Source organism: Plecotus auritus (genome assembly GCF_963455305.1).
Source record: "Plecotus auritus genome assembly, chromosome: 8".
Classification (NCBI taxonomy): Eukaryota; Metazoa; Chordata; class Mammalia; order Chiroptera; family Vespertilionidae; genus Plecotus; species Plecotus auritus.
Window position 1 is genome coordinate 81,016,946 of NC_137782.1, and position 16,960 is coordinate 81,033,905.

A 16,960-nucleotide genomic window follows, 5' to 3' on the forward strand; every position below is an offset into this window, starting at 1 on the left:
GATAATAAGGTATAAACGGAATAGGAGCCAGTGATGTGAGGTGGTTGTTTCAAATGGAGTGATTAGAAGAGGCCTCACTGCCGAAACCGGTTTGGCTCAGTGGATAGAGCGTCGGCCTGTGGACTGAAGGGTCCCGGGTTCGATTCCGGTCAAGGGCATGTACCTTGGTTGCGGGCACATCCCCAGTGGGAGGTGTGCAGGAGGCAGCTGATCGATGTTTCTCTCTCATCGATGTTTCTAGCTCTCTATCCCTCTCCCTTCCTCTCTGTAAAATATCAATAAAATATATTAAAAAAAAAAAAAAAAAGAAGAGGCCTCACTGAGAGGGAATATTCGATAGAGCAGAGCCTAAAGAGGAGAAAACCATGCAGGTATCTAGGGACAGAGTTCCAGGTAGAACAAGAGCAAGTACGGGCCTAAGGTAGGTGCACACTTAGCATGTTAAGGAACTACAATGAGGTCTGTAAACCAGGCTGAGGGCAGTGAAGGTAGAGATGACATGGGAGCTACTCAAAGCCTTGAAAGCCTAGGAGTTTTTCTGAAGGGAAGGGCAGCAGCTGGGGATGGAGCCACTAATGTTTTTAAAAGATCACTGGGTCCCAGTAAAAGAAAAAAAAAAAAGGTTTTAACCCACTAACCAAACCAGGAAACATTACGATAAATTATATTGCCACTTTTGACATCAGCATTATTTCCTCTACAGTGGAAACCAGATATACACAAGGTATTTCCCAAGAAGACGGTTGGAGCCCACACAGGGTGATAATTCAACAAAGATCGCACCTCATGGCCGCGATGGCCCCGGAACTGTGGCCTATGATGATGGTCCTCTCATCACAGTGCAGCTCTGTCTCCATGAAGGGCAGCCAGATGCTCTCTCGAGCTGTAACTAAGGTTCAGGGTAAAGAAAGAGTCTGTCATTTGATAGGGACAGCCTTCATCTAATGCTGCCCACCTTTCTAATAGATGACTACTCAGCAGTTCACAACTTTAAAACTTCAGGATCACAGTGGCAATGGAGCCATTTTAATAGAGACAGTTGCATGTTGCTGTTTGAAAGAATCAAATCTGTAGTTTTGCTTTTATTTTCTACCATTGTAAGAAAATACTGAGGAGATAATAAATTATAACTCTGAACTTTAAACTTTACAACTTAAAATAAAGGACAATGATTTGTACATTATTTCTTTTCAAAACGGAAATTCCTGAGACAAGTCATAGCCAAACTCAGAACAAAAGTGTCACTGTTATATTTTTTAAATATTAGGATCTCATAAATGCTGTAAAGTTTTATCCTATCTCTGCCTCAAGTGGAACACCCATAAATTTTGCCTGGAAATAGTTGTTGATTTACAGAAGAGAAAGTCAAGTTGCTTGCAAAGTTAAAAATTAAATTTTACCAAGTCCAAGTACTTTTATTTTTTTCCCTTTTTTTTAAATTCTCACCCAAGGATATGTTTTTATTGGTTTTAAAGAGAGAAGAAGGGGGGTGAGAGAAACATCAATTGGTAGCCTCCCGTACATGCCCTGACCAGGGATTGAACCTGCAACCTAGGTATGTGCCCAGACTGGGAATCCAACCTGTAACCTTTTTGGTGTACAGGATGATGCTCCAGCCAACTGAGCTACCTGGCCAGGGCCCAAGTGCTTTTCTTGATCCTTACTAGAATTGTCTATTAGTTTTTTTTTTATATAACCTCCTCCCCAAACTACTTGCCATCATTCATTCTTAGGTACATATTCTCTTTAGCTTCTCTACTATGATATTCTTGTTCTCTACCAGGAAAATGCAAGATCAAAACCCAACAAGATGAGGCTATTTAAAAACACTTTTTTTAAAAAAATATATTTTATTGATATTTTACAGAGAGGAAGGGAGAGGGATAGAGAGCTAGAAACATCGATGAGAGAGAAACATCGATCAGCTGCCTCCTGCACACTCCCCACTGGGGATGTGCCCGCAACCACAGTACATGCCCTTGACCAGAATCGAACCTGGGACCCTTGAGTCCGCAGGCCGACGCTCTATCCACTGAGCCAAACCGGTTTCGGCCTTAAAAACACTTTTAAGAGGAGAACCAAGATGAAGAGAGTGTAAGGAGCCCCTGGGACAACTTTAAGCCTACCAACATCCAAATTATGGTGGTGCCAGAAGAAGAGAGAGAGCAAGATATTGAAAATCTATTTGAAGAAATAATGACAGAAAACTTCCCCTACCTGGTGAAAGAAATAGACTTACAAGTCCAGGAAGCACAGAGAACCCCAAACAAGAGGAATCCAAAGAGGACCACACCAAGACACATCATAATTAAAATGCCAAGAGCAAAAGACAAAGAGAGAATATTAAAAGCAGCAAGAGAAAAACAGTTACCTACAAGGGAGCACCCATACGACTGTCAGCTGATTTCTCAACAGAAACTATGCAGGCCAGACGGGAGTGGCAAGAAATATTCAAAGTGATGTATAGCAAGAACCTACAACCAAGATTACCCAGCAAAGCTATCATTTAGAATTGAAGGTCAGATAAAGAGCTTCACACAGATAAGAAAAAGCTAAAGGAGTTCATCACAACCAAACCAGTATTATATGAAATGCTGAAGGGTATTTAAGAAGAGGAAGAAGAAGAAAAAGGTAAAGATAAAAAAATTATGAACAACAAAGTGACAACAAATACATATCTATCAACAAGTGAATCTAAAAATCAAATGAATAAAAAATCTGATGAACAGAATAAACTGGTGAATGTAATAGAATCAGGGCATGGAAATGGAGCAGACTGACAATTCTCAGGGGGAGGGAGTGTGGAGGGGTGCAAGAAGAGATTGAACAAAGATCTTACATGCATGTATGCAGTACATAGGGACGCAGACAGTGGGGTGGCAAGGGCCTGGGGTGGGGTGGGAACTGGGCGGCGGGGAACTATCGGGGGAAAAAGAGGGATATCTGTAATAATCTGAACAATAAAGATTAAAAAATAAAAACACTTTTAATACTCACTTGGGTCAGGCATGTTTTTAGCCAAACACTGGAAACCAGGTATCTATGATATGAAGGGGAGAAAAAAAAGCTATAATAAACAGCTTCATTACAACTAATACTTTGCTAATAAGAAATGAGACACCTCATGTGATCTTTATTCAATAAGTGTTTGCTTATGTTATGAAATGAACTAGGTTAAGCACTACAGGATTATGTATGAATATACAATCCTCATAAATGTCATGTGTCTGTTAGTCCATATCTAGCCAGCTCTGTAGGTCTCTATATAGAAATACTTGTATCTGTAGAGAGGGTATGACTGAATGTGTTCTAGACAGAATGACCTGGAGCCAAACAGACTGTGTGCCAGGGAGTAGATAAAATGTGGTACAGAAGGTTGGAGATCCCATCCTCTCGGACGGCTCCAGCCATAGTTTTCAGCCACAACCCAGGTATTTTATTCTAGCAACTTACTTCAGTGCTCTAGAGGTCAGCAACCCAGGAAGTAATCTTATTGTCTGGTTATGGAAGAGAGTTTAAAAAAAAAAAAAAAAAAAACCAAGATGTACAAGACAACCTATAGTAGAATGCCATTTCTACAAAGCTCACAAAGAAGCCAAATTAAACAATATGTGTTTAAAGGATACATATAGAGGTTGCAAAAGTACTTCAACTTTAAAAAGAGGAGAAAATGAAAATAAAATAAGGATGGCAGGGAAATGGGATGGGAGCACACAGATGGCTATTGGTAATGTTCTAGATTTTAGTTTGATGATGGATTCTCAGAAGGAAAAAACCATGCAGGTATCTACGGACAGAGAGTTCCGGGTAGAACAAAAGAAAGCACGGGCTTATACATTATGATTCATAGTTTACCCACATATTACATATACCCTTTGTATACATTCATTAATATTACATGTTGAATTTTAAAGAATCTGAGCCAGGGAGCAAAGGGAACAGCTGTAAAACTTTATGGGAACTTCCAAATCTGAACCAGCAGCAGATACAGGGAGGGGGAGGGGACTCAGTCTCCGCAGTTCCGAGAGGTGGTGCCTTTACTCTAACGACTAAGCCCTCAGGGAGTTTTATCAAAGTTAAGAAGTGTAGCAAAGGGGAGAAATAAAAATACACAGGGTTTGGGGTTGAGGAGGAGTGGGGAGACACGTTCAAATTTCAGTCCTCCATCGCTTCCAGCTCCAGGCTGATTTCACAGCGCATCGAGGCGTCTCTTACCTGATCCAGCCTCTTCTTCACCCAGCAATACCATCCGTGGGCCGCCACATCCACGCCTCCGTTCCCGGGAACAATTACCGCCTTGCAAGGAGAAGCCATGAACGCAGGTGAGGCAGAGTACCCCGGCAGTCGATCCTGCAGTGCTTAGAGCCCAAAGTGAGCCTGCACTGCGGCATTCTGGGGATTGTAGTTCTAGAGTGCCAATAGGGTAGTTCATTCATTCTAGCCTTCCTTACCCCTCAGGGCACCCAGTGGATATCACCTTTTACTTGCCTCTTACTGGCACTTGCATTCCCTCCTCCCTCCCTTAATTAAGACAGGTTGTGACATACCCAGAATGTGTTATCTCTTTACTAGAATTATTGGTATTTCCATAAGAAAGTGTGCTTTTAGTTCCAAACATACAGAACATAGCCTATTTATTAGTTGAGGATTCGTGGAATCCTTATCATTTTTCCTTCTGATTTCAAAATAATTCTTAGTATAATAGTCAATTTCAGCCCTGGTTGTTATTTTTTATTACTTTAAACGTGTCCTTTAAAAGGTTTCACCGTTTGTGTAGAGAATATGGATAACAATAACTTAAACCGATGTAGAGACTAGGGAAACTTAGATACCAATGAAATGGTTTGCCTATTATAATATGGCAATCCTGAAATTTTAGGAACTGGTCCTATCTTATATATTCAAAGCTTATTGAATTGAGGTGGACAGAGTGTGTATTATAAATGGGAATGAAGAGGAAAGTACCTATGTGTGTTAGCTTCTGACATTGAGAAACACTCCAGCAGTTTATATTTTGAGCAAGTGCAAGTAGATGATCAATGATACACTGCCCCAGTATGTCTAGGAAGAGCAAGACATCCTTTTCCCTCTTGTATCTTAGACTCCAGATTTTCTTTAAAGGTCAGTGTTATTGCCCTGACCGGTTTGGCTCAGTGGATAGAGCGTTGGCCTGCGGACTGAAGGGTCCCAGGTTCAATTCCGGTCAAGGGCATGTACCTTGGTTGCAGGCACATCCCCAGTAGGAGGTGTGCAGGAGGCAGCTCATCGAAGTTTCTAACTCTCTATCCCTCTCCCTTCCTCTCTGTAAAAAATCAATAAAATATATATATTTTAAAAAGGTCAGTATTTATTTAACTTTAAATGTAAACTTATTCACTGAAGAAGAAATGAACTACTGACCCACACAACATCATGGATGAGTCTCAAAAGGATTATGTTGAGTGAAAGATGCCAAACAAAAGAGAGTATGTACCATATGATTCCACTTATTCGAAACTCTAAAAAAATATGTATATCAGAGACACAAGGAAACATTGCAGGGTGATATACACATTCATTATCTTTGTTTTTGTAATCCTCACCCGAGGATATTTTTTCATTGATTTTTAGAGAGGGAGGGAGGAAGGGGGGAGAGAGAAAGAAAGAGAGAGAGAGAGAGAGAGAGAGAGAGAGAAACATTGATGTGAGAGAGACATGTTGATTGGTTGCCTCAACTCCCACGCACCCCAACTTGGGCTAGAGATCGAACCCATTACCCTTTGGTGCATGGGCTGACACTCTAACCACTGAGCTAACCAGCCAGGGCTACACATTCGTTATCTTGATTGCAGTAGTGAACGTCAAAATTTAACAAATTGGGCGGGGGTGGGAGGAAGGTAAGAGATCAACCGAAGGACTTGTATGCATGCATATAAGCAGAACCAATGGACGCAAGACACTAAGGGGGTGGGGTGAGGGCATATGCTGGGGTATAGGGGAGGCCAGGGGAAGGTCAATGGGGGAATAAAATGAGACATATGTACTACTATTTGTAATACTTTAAACAATAAAAAAAAACAATATGAAGTATGAAAAAAGCATTGTTCTATTCTTAATTAAAAAAAGAAAAAAAACAAAAACAAATTTAACAAATTGTATATTTTAAATTTGTACAACTTATTGTCTCTCAATAAAGTTGTTTAAAACTTAAAAATAAATTAAAACAACCAGAGGCATTCCTATAGCCAAGTGGTGGTTTGTTTAGTGGTTTTCAGTTCAAGACACAATGACAGGAACTGTAGGCTGGGAAAGGATATATCCTTCCTTTGGGCTTGTTTTAAGATTTGTCTGGCCAAAACCGGCTTGGCTCAGTGGATAGAGCGTCAGCCTGCGGACTGAAAGGTCCCAGGTTCGATTCCGGTCAAGGGCATGTACCTTGGTTGTGGGCACATCCCCAGTAGGAGGTGTGCAAGAGGCAGCTGATCGATGTTTCTCTCTCATCGATGTTTCTAACTGTCTATCCCTCTTCCTTCCTCTCTGTAAAAAATCAATAAAATATATTAAAAAAAAAAAAGATTTGTCTGTCTTCTCATTCATAGGTTGCTTAGCTCTTCCTTTGAAAAGGGGAAAATTAAGGCAATGGCCTCAACTCTCAATTGTTTATATCAATAATGCTTGCAGAGATTATATATTTACACATAAATCCACCTTTTCTACTTTTTAATCTTTTTATTTTTTACTTTTTATTTCTTGCACAAACATTTTTTGAGCTTTTCATCATCAGAGAAGAAATAGTTTGGTTTCAAAACAACATTATTATGAATTTAAAAATATCTGAAAATGCACAATTTATATTAGGCACATCCTTTGAAAGAACTGTTCACAGAGAAACCAAGATGGTGGCATCGGTAAACACCTGAACTTGCTGCCTCGAACAACCACTTCAAAACTACAACTAAAAGACAAAACGGACATCATCCAGAACCACGGGAAGGCTGGCTGAGTGGAAATTATACAATTAGATGGAAAGAGAAAAACACAGAGAAAAATACTGGATTGGTGGTGATGAATTCCTTTAGCTTTTTCTTTTCTGTGAAGCTCTTTATCTGACCTTCAATTCTGAATGATAGCTTTGCTGGGTAGAGTAATCTTGGTTGTAGGTTCTTGCTATACATCACTTTGAATATTTCTTGCCACTCCCTTCTGGCCTGCATAGTTTCTATTGAGAAATCAGCTGACAATCGTATGGGTGCTCCCTTGTAGGTAATTAACTGTTTTTCTCTTGCTGCTTTTAATATTCTCTCTTTGTCTTTTGCTCTTGGCATTTTAATTATGATGTGTCTTGGTGTGGTCCTCTTTGGATTCCTTTTGTTTGGGGTTCTCTGTGCTTCCTGGACTTGTAAGTCTATTTCTTTCACCAGGTGGGGGAAGTTTTCTGTCATTATTTCAAATAGGTTTTCAATATCTTGCTGTCTCTCTTCTTCTGGCACCCCCATAATTTGGATGTTGGTACGCTTGAAGTTGTCCCAGAGGCTCCTTACACTATCTTCATATTTTTGGATTCTCTTTTCTTTTTGCTTTTCCGGTTGGGTGATTTTTGCTTCTTCGTGTTTCAAACCTTTGACTTGATTCTTGCGATCCTCTAGTCTGCTGTTGGATCTCTGTATATTATTCTTTGTTTCAGTCAGTGTATGCTTAATTTCTAGTTGGTCCTTTTTCATATCCTCGGGGGTCTCACTAAATTTATCGGCGGTTTCTAGAAAATTCTTGAAAAACCTTATAACCGTGGTTTTTAACTCTATATCCAGTCGTTTGCTTTCCTCCATTTTTGTCATTTGTGACCTGTTTCTTTGTCTCCACATTTTGGCTGCTTCCCTGTGTTGACAGAGTGGCTTTGTGTGCTAGGTGTCCTATAGGGCCCAGTGGCTCAGCCTGCCCAGTTACCTGAGGTGGACACTCTTGGTGCACCCCTTTGTGGTCTGTGTGCACAGTCTTGTTGTAGTTAAGCCTTGATTGTTGTTGGTATCACTGGGAGGAATTGACCTCCAGGCCAAATGGCTGTGAGAATCAGCTGTGTCTATGATGGGAGAACTTTTGTGCTGGAGACACACTTATGGGGTAAGACTTGCTTCAGTGGGGCTTTGGCGCTCACTGAGTCTGCCCCCTGAGTGTGTCCCTTATGGATCTGAAGAGTTGTAATCTGGATGGTCCCACTCTGACCACTGGGTACACTGGCTCTTGGATCTCTAAGGAGGTGCTAATTTAGCCTCTGCCTGAGGCCACCCAGCAGGAACTATGGAGAGATCTGCAGATTCCTCTTCTTTGTTTGGGGTTTGGAGGTGCCCAGATGAGGCCCAGCTGTGAAGCAATGCAAGCTGCTGTGGGGCCTTGGGCCTTCTTTTGGAAGTTCTGGGTCTCTCTAACCCAGCTGCAGTTTGTTAGGTAATTTTAGATTGCAAAGGGCCAGGCCATTTATATGCAAAAGCCTCTGAGCACAGCTTGGGTGGGGCAAACAATTATGGCTGATCCTCAGTCCTAAGAGGCCCCAGATCTCAGTGTCCCACAGTAGTTGCTGCAAGCACCTCTGAGAGAAAGCCGCCCTCGAGTTCCGCCTGATGCCAGACAGTCCAGTTTCTCCCTGTATGAGTCTGGGTCCCCAGAGTCTTGCCTGGAATTGGAGTTCAGAGCAGTCGGGAGCTTGTGTCTCCCTCTCGATTGAGAAAGACAGCCTTGTACTCAGTTGCCAGCCCTTTCCGCGCTCACGCCTCCATACCTCTGCACTTTACTTCCGCACCTCCTCTGAGTCTCAGTGTGCTTTTTCACTTTCCTTCTAGTTGTAGAATTTCCACTCAGCCAGCCTTCCTGTGGTTCTGGATGATGTCTGTTTTGTCTTTTAGTTGTAGTTTTGAAGTGGTTGTGCGAGGCAGCCATTTCAGGTGTTTACCTATGCCGCCATCTTGGTTTCTCCTACTGGTCCTCTTTTTAATGAATGAGTTATGTAGAAGCTTTGACATGTTCTCATCTTATATTTGTATGTGGGCCATAATTTTTCCTTTTTGAAACTTTAACAATTTTGGAGGTTTCACCAACATCCCGATGTATTCACTTGATAAAACCAGGGAAATCATGTTGCTGAAGAACATGAAATCAGGTTAGTACATCTCTTAAAGGGGCTCTGTCTGAGTGGCTTATGAAGATAAATACACTTATATAAATTACCTGTTCCTTAAATTCCCAGAAAATAAGACAGTTAAACTTCTAATACTTTAAATGTGCTAGATTTTTTTTTAAAAAGCCTTCTTACAGAAATTTCTAGTACAGAATCTAGGTTCAGGTAATCAAAGTAATCTTTGCCAAGTTATACTTAATGTTTGATTAACAAAACACACCTATGTCTTTCCTCAATGTAAAGTATAATGCATGTATTTTATTTGAGCTAATTTCCTGACTCAGAGAGTAATTAATTTGAATCTCCTAAATTTATAGAAGTGTAATGTTCAAATGAACTAACATTACTCTTACATAATGTTTTTGGAACATGGAAATGTAAATTTGCTCAACAAAACCAAATCATTATTCTGACAAACTTTTTATATTAACAGTAATTTTCATATTACATCGACTTAAACGAATTTTAAAACTGTAATACCAAATCGAGCTAAATAAATAATCGTAATTCTTGGATTCCTAGATACGTTCTAAGCATAATTTTATGTTCATATAGTTTTGCTTAGTTTTATATGCTACAGAGAGGCTATATATCTCTGGGTCAGATTAATAAACTTAATATCATTTTTGCCTCATAAAAAGGTGTAAAACAGTTTTGGTGCCTGTAGAAGTTGCACTCTGTGTAGTTATGAGGTTCACTTAGTCTTCTAAAGTGCTTGACTATGGCCCTAACCGGTTTGGCTCAGTGGATAGAGCATCAGCTTACAGACTGAAGAGTCCCGGGTTCGATTCCAGTCAAGGGCATGTACCTTGGTTGCGGGCACATCCCCAGTGGGGGATGTGTAAGAGGCAGCTGATTGATGTTTCTCTCTCATTGATGTTTCTAACTCTCTATTCCTCTCCCTTCCTCTCTGTAAAAAACCAATAAAATATATATTTTTAAAAATAAAGTGCTTGACTGTGACAATTTTCAATTATTCACCACCTCATAGGACAACAGGGATAGAAAAGCAGAGAGGAACTGGGCTTCTAGTGCAGTCTCCGCAGAGAGCGCGAGCCATCAGGGAGAGCAAGAGGAGGAAACCTTGTGATGCGACGAAGCAGAACCAAACCTGTGGCATTTACGATGAATCTTTTTAATATTTGAAGGTGTTTTTTTTGTGTTTGTGTGGTTTTTTTTACGTACAAAGAGATAGCATTCTGTCTTAAGGTATATGTCTTGAATGACCCATTCATGGAAGTTCACTTAGTCCAACTTAATGAAACCTACATCCTTCGTGTACTGACGTTAACACCACTGGCGGCACCTGTTGAAGCCATATTTCCGAATCAGACCGTGCCGGTTCGAGCAGACGCGTCAAGAACCAGAACCGTGGCCGAATTTCCTCGGATGGCTACAGTAGAGTTGCTGGTGACCCATCTTTCTCCTCTGTAGCAATGAGGCAAAAGGCAAGATGAATCTTAACTAGACCCAGAGACCTGCCTCCACACATCCGTGCATGCGCAGGCGTCCCCACACTCACCGCCCCCCACACTCCTTCCGCCCCGCCCCGCTCCACCCCACCCTTTCCCGCGCGCTGAGGTCTCTTTCCAGCGGGCTTCAGTTTCCTTTGCGCAGGGCCACCCCTTCTTCCATACGTCATCGTTCTCGCTTCCCTGTAACTAAGGTGATGAGGGGAACTTCCCACTGAGGCGAGCGGACGTCATGTTGGATCAGAGAGTGCACTCGAGGCGTGCTGGCTGCGCCTACAAAACAGTCCGGCTGGCGCCGGGGTTTTCTAAAGCGGAAACGTTTAGCGGTGAACGTGGAGAAAAGTATGTTCGGAGGAACTGCGGTTTTGTAGAGGGAGGCACGAGTGTCTTGCCCTTCTCCAAGATGGCGACGCGGCTTCTCTGAATGTCTTGCTTCCGCTTGTCTGCCGGGGGAAGCGCTTTTTGATTGGCCCGTGGACGGCGCCGGGAGTGACGCACAGAAACGCTGACCAATCAACTTAGAGCTGAGCTGGACTTGGCGGTGGGAGTTGCAGCCGGTCTCTTGTAGGTGCGGGCGGCTGCGGCCAGGTGGACGGCTACGGCCAGGTGAGTGGGGAACGTCGGAGGGGCCCGAGGTCTGAGGGCACAGGCGTGGGCGTGTAGGCGGCGAAGGGTTTGCTTCCGGGTGTGAATCCTTTTACCGGTGGGCAGAAGAATGGGGGCAATTGGTGATGCAGGGCTCTTCTGAGAGTGACGCTTTCCCCGCCAGGCCGACTTTCCCCAGGCGGCAGGCCGGCTTCTGACTAGGGATGTCTCAGAAAGGAGGGGTGCGAAAGGATCCAGACCCCTTTTTCAGTTTTTGAACTCGCGTTTCGAGTGAAATGACTTCTGCTTCTTGATAGAGCTGAAACTAGAACAGACTTCTGACTGCCTTGGATTTAATCTTTGGTTAAACTTGGTTTCTGTGTCTTGAAAATATGCCTTGGTGGATGGAGTAAGAGTGGTTTCAATTCTTTTTTTGTCGGACACTTCTATCGGATCTTTCCAGCCCTTTCATATATTCATTCATTCAGCTATTAATCTCTTCAGATATCCTTTCCCTTTGAGAATTTGGTGTAAGCCATAGAAGCATTTACCTAGATGGTTCTAGATGCAAATTCATTGATGCACAGAATTTCGCATAAGTTTCAGAGGATTGTTTGAGTATGTGCCCATGGTTGAGAATCCATGCTGTACTGACACAAAAGGCAGACTCCCTGAGCACCAAAGCCCGTTGAAGCAAGTCCTGCATTGACGGTCAGTTTCTGCACAGCAGCACCTCTGCTGTAGTCACAACAGGTCCTCACAGTTGATCGGCCTGGGGGTCAGTTCCTCCCAGTGATGCCAACAGCAATCAAGGCTCAATTACAACAGGACAGTGCCCACATGGACGGACCTGGAGCACCCAGCTCAGGTGAACTGGGAGGCTGTGCCACTGAAACCTACAGGACACCTACTACACAAGGCCACTCTACCAAGTCCAGGGCACATAGCAGCTCTACCTAGTACATAGAAAGAAGCATATGGAAGCAGCCAAAATTTGGAGACAAAGAAACCCCAAATGAAAGGACAGGAGACGTTTCCAGAAAAAAAACCAAAACAAAACTAAATGAAATGGAGGCAAGCAAGCTACCAGATACAGAGTTCAAAACAATGGTTATAGGGATGCTGAAGGGACTTAGAACTTCAACAGCATGAAAATGGACATGGAGCCCTGCTGGTATGGCTAAGTGGTTGAGCATCGACCCATGAACCAAGAGGTCACCAGATGGATTCTAGGTAAGGGCACATGCCCATGGGTTGTGGGCTCATTGCCCAGTAGGGGGCTTACAGGAGGCAGCCAATAAATGTTTCTCTCTCATTGGTGTTTCTATCTATCCCTTCCCCTTCCTCTCTCTAAAATCAATAAAAACATAAACAAAACAAAAGCGGACATGAAAACCATTAAAATGAGCCAGTCAGTGTGAAGGATACTTTTAGGGTCCCTAGAGAAGGAACGCACGAGGCTGAAAGGGCTAAAGAATTATGAGTTAACTAGAGGCCCAGTGCACGAAATTCGTGCACTGGGTAGGGGGTGTCCCTCTCCTGGGAACTGACCTTTAGACCTCTTCACAGTCGACATTCCCTTTTCACTTATACTACATTCCACTTACTAAGACCATTATCTTTCCCCTCCGGACCTGCCCAGAGAATTCTCCACCCGAAAAAGCCCACCCAGAGTCCTTTAAAATCTTTGACTCCTCTTGTCCCTGGATGCTGGCACCATTTTGGTTTTCCAGATGACCTAATCTATATCTATAAAATAAAAGCCTAAGCAACCGTTATGGCGGAACGACCAGTTGCTATGATGCACACTGACCACCAGCGGCAGATGCTCAATGCAGGAGCTGCCCCCTGGTGGTCAGTGCGCTCCCACAGGGAGAGCGCCGCTCAGTCAGAAGCCGGGCTCATGGCTGGCGAGTGCAGTGGCAGTGGCGGGAGTGTCTCCTGCCTCCATGGCAGCACTAAGGAGCAGCGAGCCAAGCTGTAAGGAGTGAGCAGGCAGACGGTAAGGAGCGAGGGATCACAGATTGTGAGAGGGATGTCTGCCTGCCGGCTTAGGGGATTGGGCCTAAACTGGCAGGCAGACATCCCCTGAAGGGTCCCCGATTGTGAGAGGGCACAGGCTGGGCTGAGGGACACCCTCCCCACCCCACCCCCCATACATGAATTTCGTGCACATGGGAACTGACCTTTAGAATTCAGTTATTTGATCAGACCTAACAGATGCACTAACTGAAATGAAGAATAATTTATAGGCAATCAGCAGTAGAGTAGATGAAGCTGAGAATCAGATCAGTGATTTACAACATAAGGAAGCAAAAAACACCCAATCAGATCCGCAATAAGAAAAAGAATCCAAAAAAAAAAAAATGAAAATAGTGTAGGAAGCCTCTGTGATAACTTCTAGCATTCCAACATTCACATCATGAGTGTGCAAGGAGAAGAAAGAGCAAGAATTTGAGAACACATTTGAAAAAATGACAGAAAACTTCCCTAACCTGGTGAAGGAAATAGATATACAAGTCCAGGAAGCCCAGAGAGTCCCAAACAAGATGAACCCAAAGAGGCTCATACTGAGAAACATCATAATTACAATGCAAAAGTTTAAAAGACAGATTCTTAAAAGCAGCAAGAGAAAATAAGTTAGTTACCTACAAGGGAGCTCACATAAAGCTGTCAGCTGACTTCTTAACAGAAACTTTGCAGGCCAGAAGCGGGTGACGAGAAATATTTAAAGTGACGGACAGCAAAGACCTACAACAACCAAGATTACCCAGCAAAGTTGTCATTTAGAATTGAAGGACCTATGAAGATCTTTTATTTTTATTTTTTTTAATTTAATAAATATTTATTGTTCAGATTATTACAATTGTTCTTCCTTTTTCCCCCGATAGCTCCCCTCCACCCAGTTCCCACCCCACCCTCTGCCCTTACCTCCCCCCACTGTCCTTATCCATATGTGTGCGATTTTTGTCCAGTCTCTTCCTGCACCCTCCACATGCCTTCCCCCCCGAGAATTGTCAGTCCACTCCCTTTCTATGCCCCTGATTCTATTATATTCACCAGTTTATTCTGTTCATCAGATTTTTTATTCACTTGATTTTTAGATTCACTTGTTGATAGATATGTATTTGTTGTTCATAATTTTTATCTTTACCTTTTTCTTCTTCTTCCTCTTCTTAAAGAATACCTTTCAGCATTTCATACAATACTGGTTTGGTGTTGATGAACTCCTTTAGCTTTTTCTTTTCTGTGAAGCTCTTTATCTGACCTTCAATTCTGAGTGATGGCTTTGTAATCTTGGTTGTAGGTTCTTGCTATTCATCACTTTGAATATTTCTTGCCACTTCCGTCTGGCCTGCATAGTTTCTGTTGAGAAATCAGCTGACAATCGTATGGGTCCTCCCTTGTAGGTAATTAACTGTTTTTCTCTTGCTGCTTTTAATATTCTCTCTTTGTCTTTTGCTCTTGGCATTTTAATTATGATGTGTCTTGGTGTGGTCCTCTTTGGATTCCTTTTGTTTGGGGTTCTCTGCGCTTCCTGGACTTGTAAGTCTATTTCTTTCACCAGGTGGGGGAAGTTTTCGGTCATTATTTCTTCAAATAGGTTTTCAGTGTCTTGCTCTCTCTCTTCTTCTGGCACCCCCATAATTTGGATGTTGGTACGCTTGAAGTTGTCCCAGAGGCTCCTTACACTATCTTCAAATTTTTGGATTCTTTTTGCTTTTTGCTTTTCTGGTTGAGTGATTTTTGCTTCTTTGTATTTCAAATCTTTGACTTGATTATTATGTTCCTCTAGTCTGCTGTTAGGTCTCTGTATAATATTTTTTATTTCAGTCAGTGTATGCTTAATTTCTAGTTGGTCCTTTTTCATATCCTCGAGGGTCTCGCTAAATTTATCGGCCTTTTCTAGGAAATTCTTGAAAAACCTTATAACCGTGGATTTGAACTCTATATCCAGTCATTTGCTTTCCTCCATTTCTTTCATTTGTGATCTGTTTCTTTGTCTCCACATTTTCGCTGCTTCCCTGAGTTGGTAGAATAGCTTTGTGTGCTAGGTGTCCTATATGGCCCAGTGGTTCAGCCTCCCCAGTTACCTGAGGTGGACACTCTTGGTGCATCCCTTTGTGGGTGGACTGTGTGCACAGCCTTGTTGTAGTTAAGTCTTGATTGTTGTTGTTATCACTGGGAGGAATTGACCTCCAGACCAATTAGCTGTGAGGATCACCTGTGTCTACGCTGGGAGAACTGTGCTGGAGACAGCCTTATGAGACAAGACTTGCAAAATTGCAAAAGCCTCTGTGCTCAGCTTGGATAGGGCGGAGTCTCACGGCGGAGCAGACAGCCTTGGCTTTCTGTCAGCTCTGCCCTGTGAGGCCCCTGGGTCTCAGTGTCCCTCAGTAATCGCTGCAGGCACCTCTGAGAGAAAGCCGCCCTTGAGTTTCGCCTGCTTCCAGACAGTCCAGATTCCCCCCGAATGAGTCTGGGTTCCCAGAGTCTCGCCCGAAACGAGTTCAGCGCACTCAGGAGCTTCCTACTCCCTCCCACTTGAGAAAGCCAGCCGCGCACTCAGCCGCCCGTCCTCTCCGCGCGCGTCTCCATACCTCAGCCTTTTGCAGCTCCTCTGAGTCTCAATGTGCTTTTCTCTTTCCTTCTAGTTGTAGAATTTCCTCTCAGCCAGCTTTCCTGTGATTCTGGATGGTGTCCATTTTGTCCTTTAGTTGTAGTTTTGAAATTGTTGTGCGAGGCAGCAGTTCAGGTGTTTACCTATCCCGCCATCTTGATTTCTCCCTATAAAGATCTTTCCAAACAAAAAGCTAATGGAGTTCATTACCATCGAATCATTATTAAATGAAATGTTAAAGGTTCTCCTTTAAAAAGAAGAAAAAATTAAAAACGTGAACAATAAAATGACAGTAAATATCTATCAAACAATTGAATCTAAAAAACAATAAGCAAGCAAGCAAAACAAACAGACTAATAGATACAGAGAACATTTTGATCATTGCCAGATAGGAGGGGGGTTGGGGGAATGGGTGAAAAAGGTAAAGGGGTTAAGTACAAATTGGTTGTTACAGAGTAGTCATGGGGATGTAAAGTACAGCATAGGAAATACAGTCAATAATATTGTAATAGCTACATATTGTGTCAGATGGGTACTAGATTTATCAGGGTGATCACTTCGTAAGTTACCTAAATGTCTAATCAGAAGGTTATACACCTGAAACTAAAATAATATTGTATGTCAACTGTAACTGAAAAATAAAAAAGGGTTTTTTTTGTTAAATAATCCATGCTGTAGAAGAAGGCATGAGGGGAAGATACAGTGGGAAACTGAGAGAGCAGGTTTTAATATGTAGTTGCTTGAGGACATTGGATGTAGCCAGTATCTTTTAATAATGAACTGTCCTGAGAGGGGAAGTAGCCAGTGAAGCCTGTTGAGGTACTTGCTGAGAACTGTGATCTTAGAATTAGATCCATTTGCCATCCAGGACGCTGCAGAAGTGCCTCCTGTGTACAGTGCTTCAATTTCCCGCTTTTGCCAGAAAAAAAGCAAATAAATATATGCCATAGAGTTTCATGTGGAACAAATATTTGGAATTTTTGTGGATAGGTTATATATAGTAGACTAATTCATTCATTTGTTTTTCTAGCCATATATTACTATTATCTTGGTTTAAATCATTACAGTAAGGCGCTTCTGATAATAACATGGAGACAGTTATTATTTAGCACTGTATGAAATGAGCACTAGAGG

The 16,960-nt window shown here is 42.5% G+C and overlaps 3 protein-coding genes across 6 annotated transcripts in view; 2 read left to right on the top strand and 1 right to left on the bottom strand.

The window, feature by feature from the left end:
- Positions 1–1,182, top strand: part of POLR3F (RNA polymerase III subunit F) — a 26,172-nt gene extending 24,990 nt beyond the window's left edge. The window contains exon 10 of the transcript XR_013961520.1: positions 704–1,182. The gene's annotated coding sequence lies outside the window, so the exon portion shown is untranslated. The remainder of the gene's footprint in view (positions 1–703) is intronic.
- RBBP9 (RB binding protein 9, serine hydrolase) overlaps positions 1–4,379 on the bottom strand; it is a 9,659-nt gene extending 5,280 nt beyond the window's left edge. The window contains exons 1-3 of the mRNA XM_080686173.1: positions 4,216–4,379; positions 2,998–3,040; positions 784–889 (exon numbers count right to left, since the gene is read on the bottom strand). Of these exons, the coding sequence (XP_080542299.1) occupies positions 784–889; positions 2,998–3,040; positions 4,216–4,314 (248 nt within the window). The 5' untranslated portion in view covers positions 4,315–4,379. The remainder of the gene's footprint in view (positions 1–783; positions 890–2,997; positions 3,041–4,215) is intronic.
- A 6,421-nt stretch (positions 4,380–10,800) lies between these two features.
- SEC23B (SEC23 homolog B, COPII coat complex component) overlaps positions 10,801–16,960 on the top strand; it is a 54,376-nt gene continuing 48,216 nt past the window's right edge. The window contains exon 1 of one of the 4 annotated variants that reach the window (XM_080684723.1): positions 10,801–11,226. The gene's annotated coding sequence lies outside the window, so the exon portion shown is untranslated. The remainder of the gene's footprint in view (positions 11,227–16,960) is intronic. The other 3 variants (XM_080684725.1, XM_080684726.1, XM_080684724.1) reach the window with 3 other exon arrangements.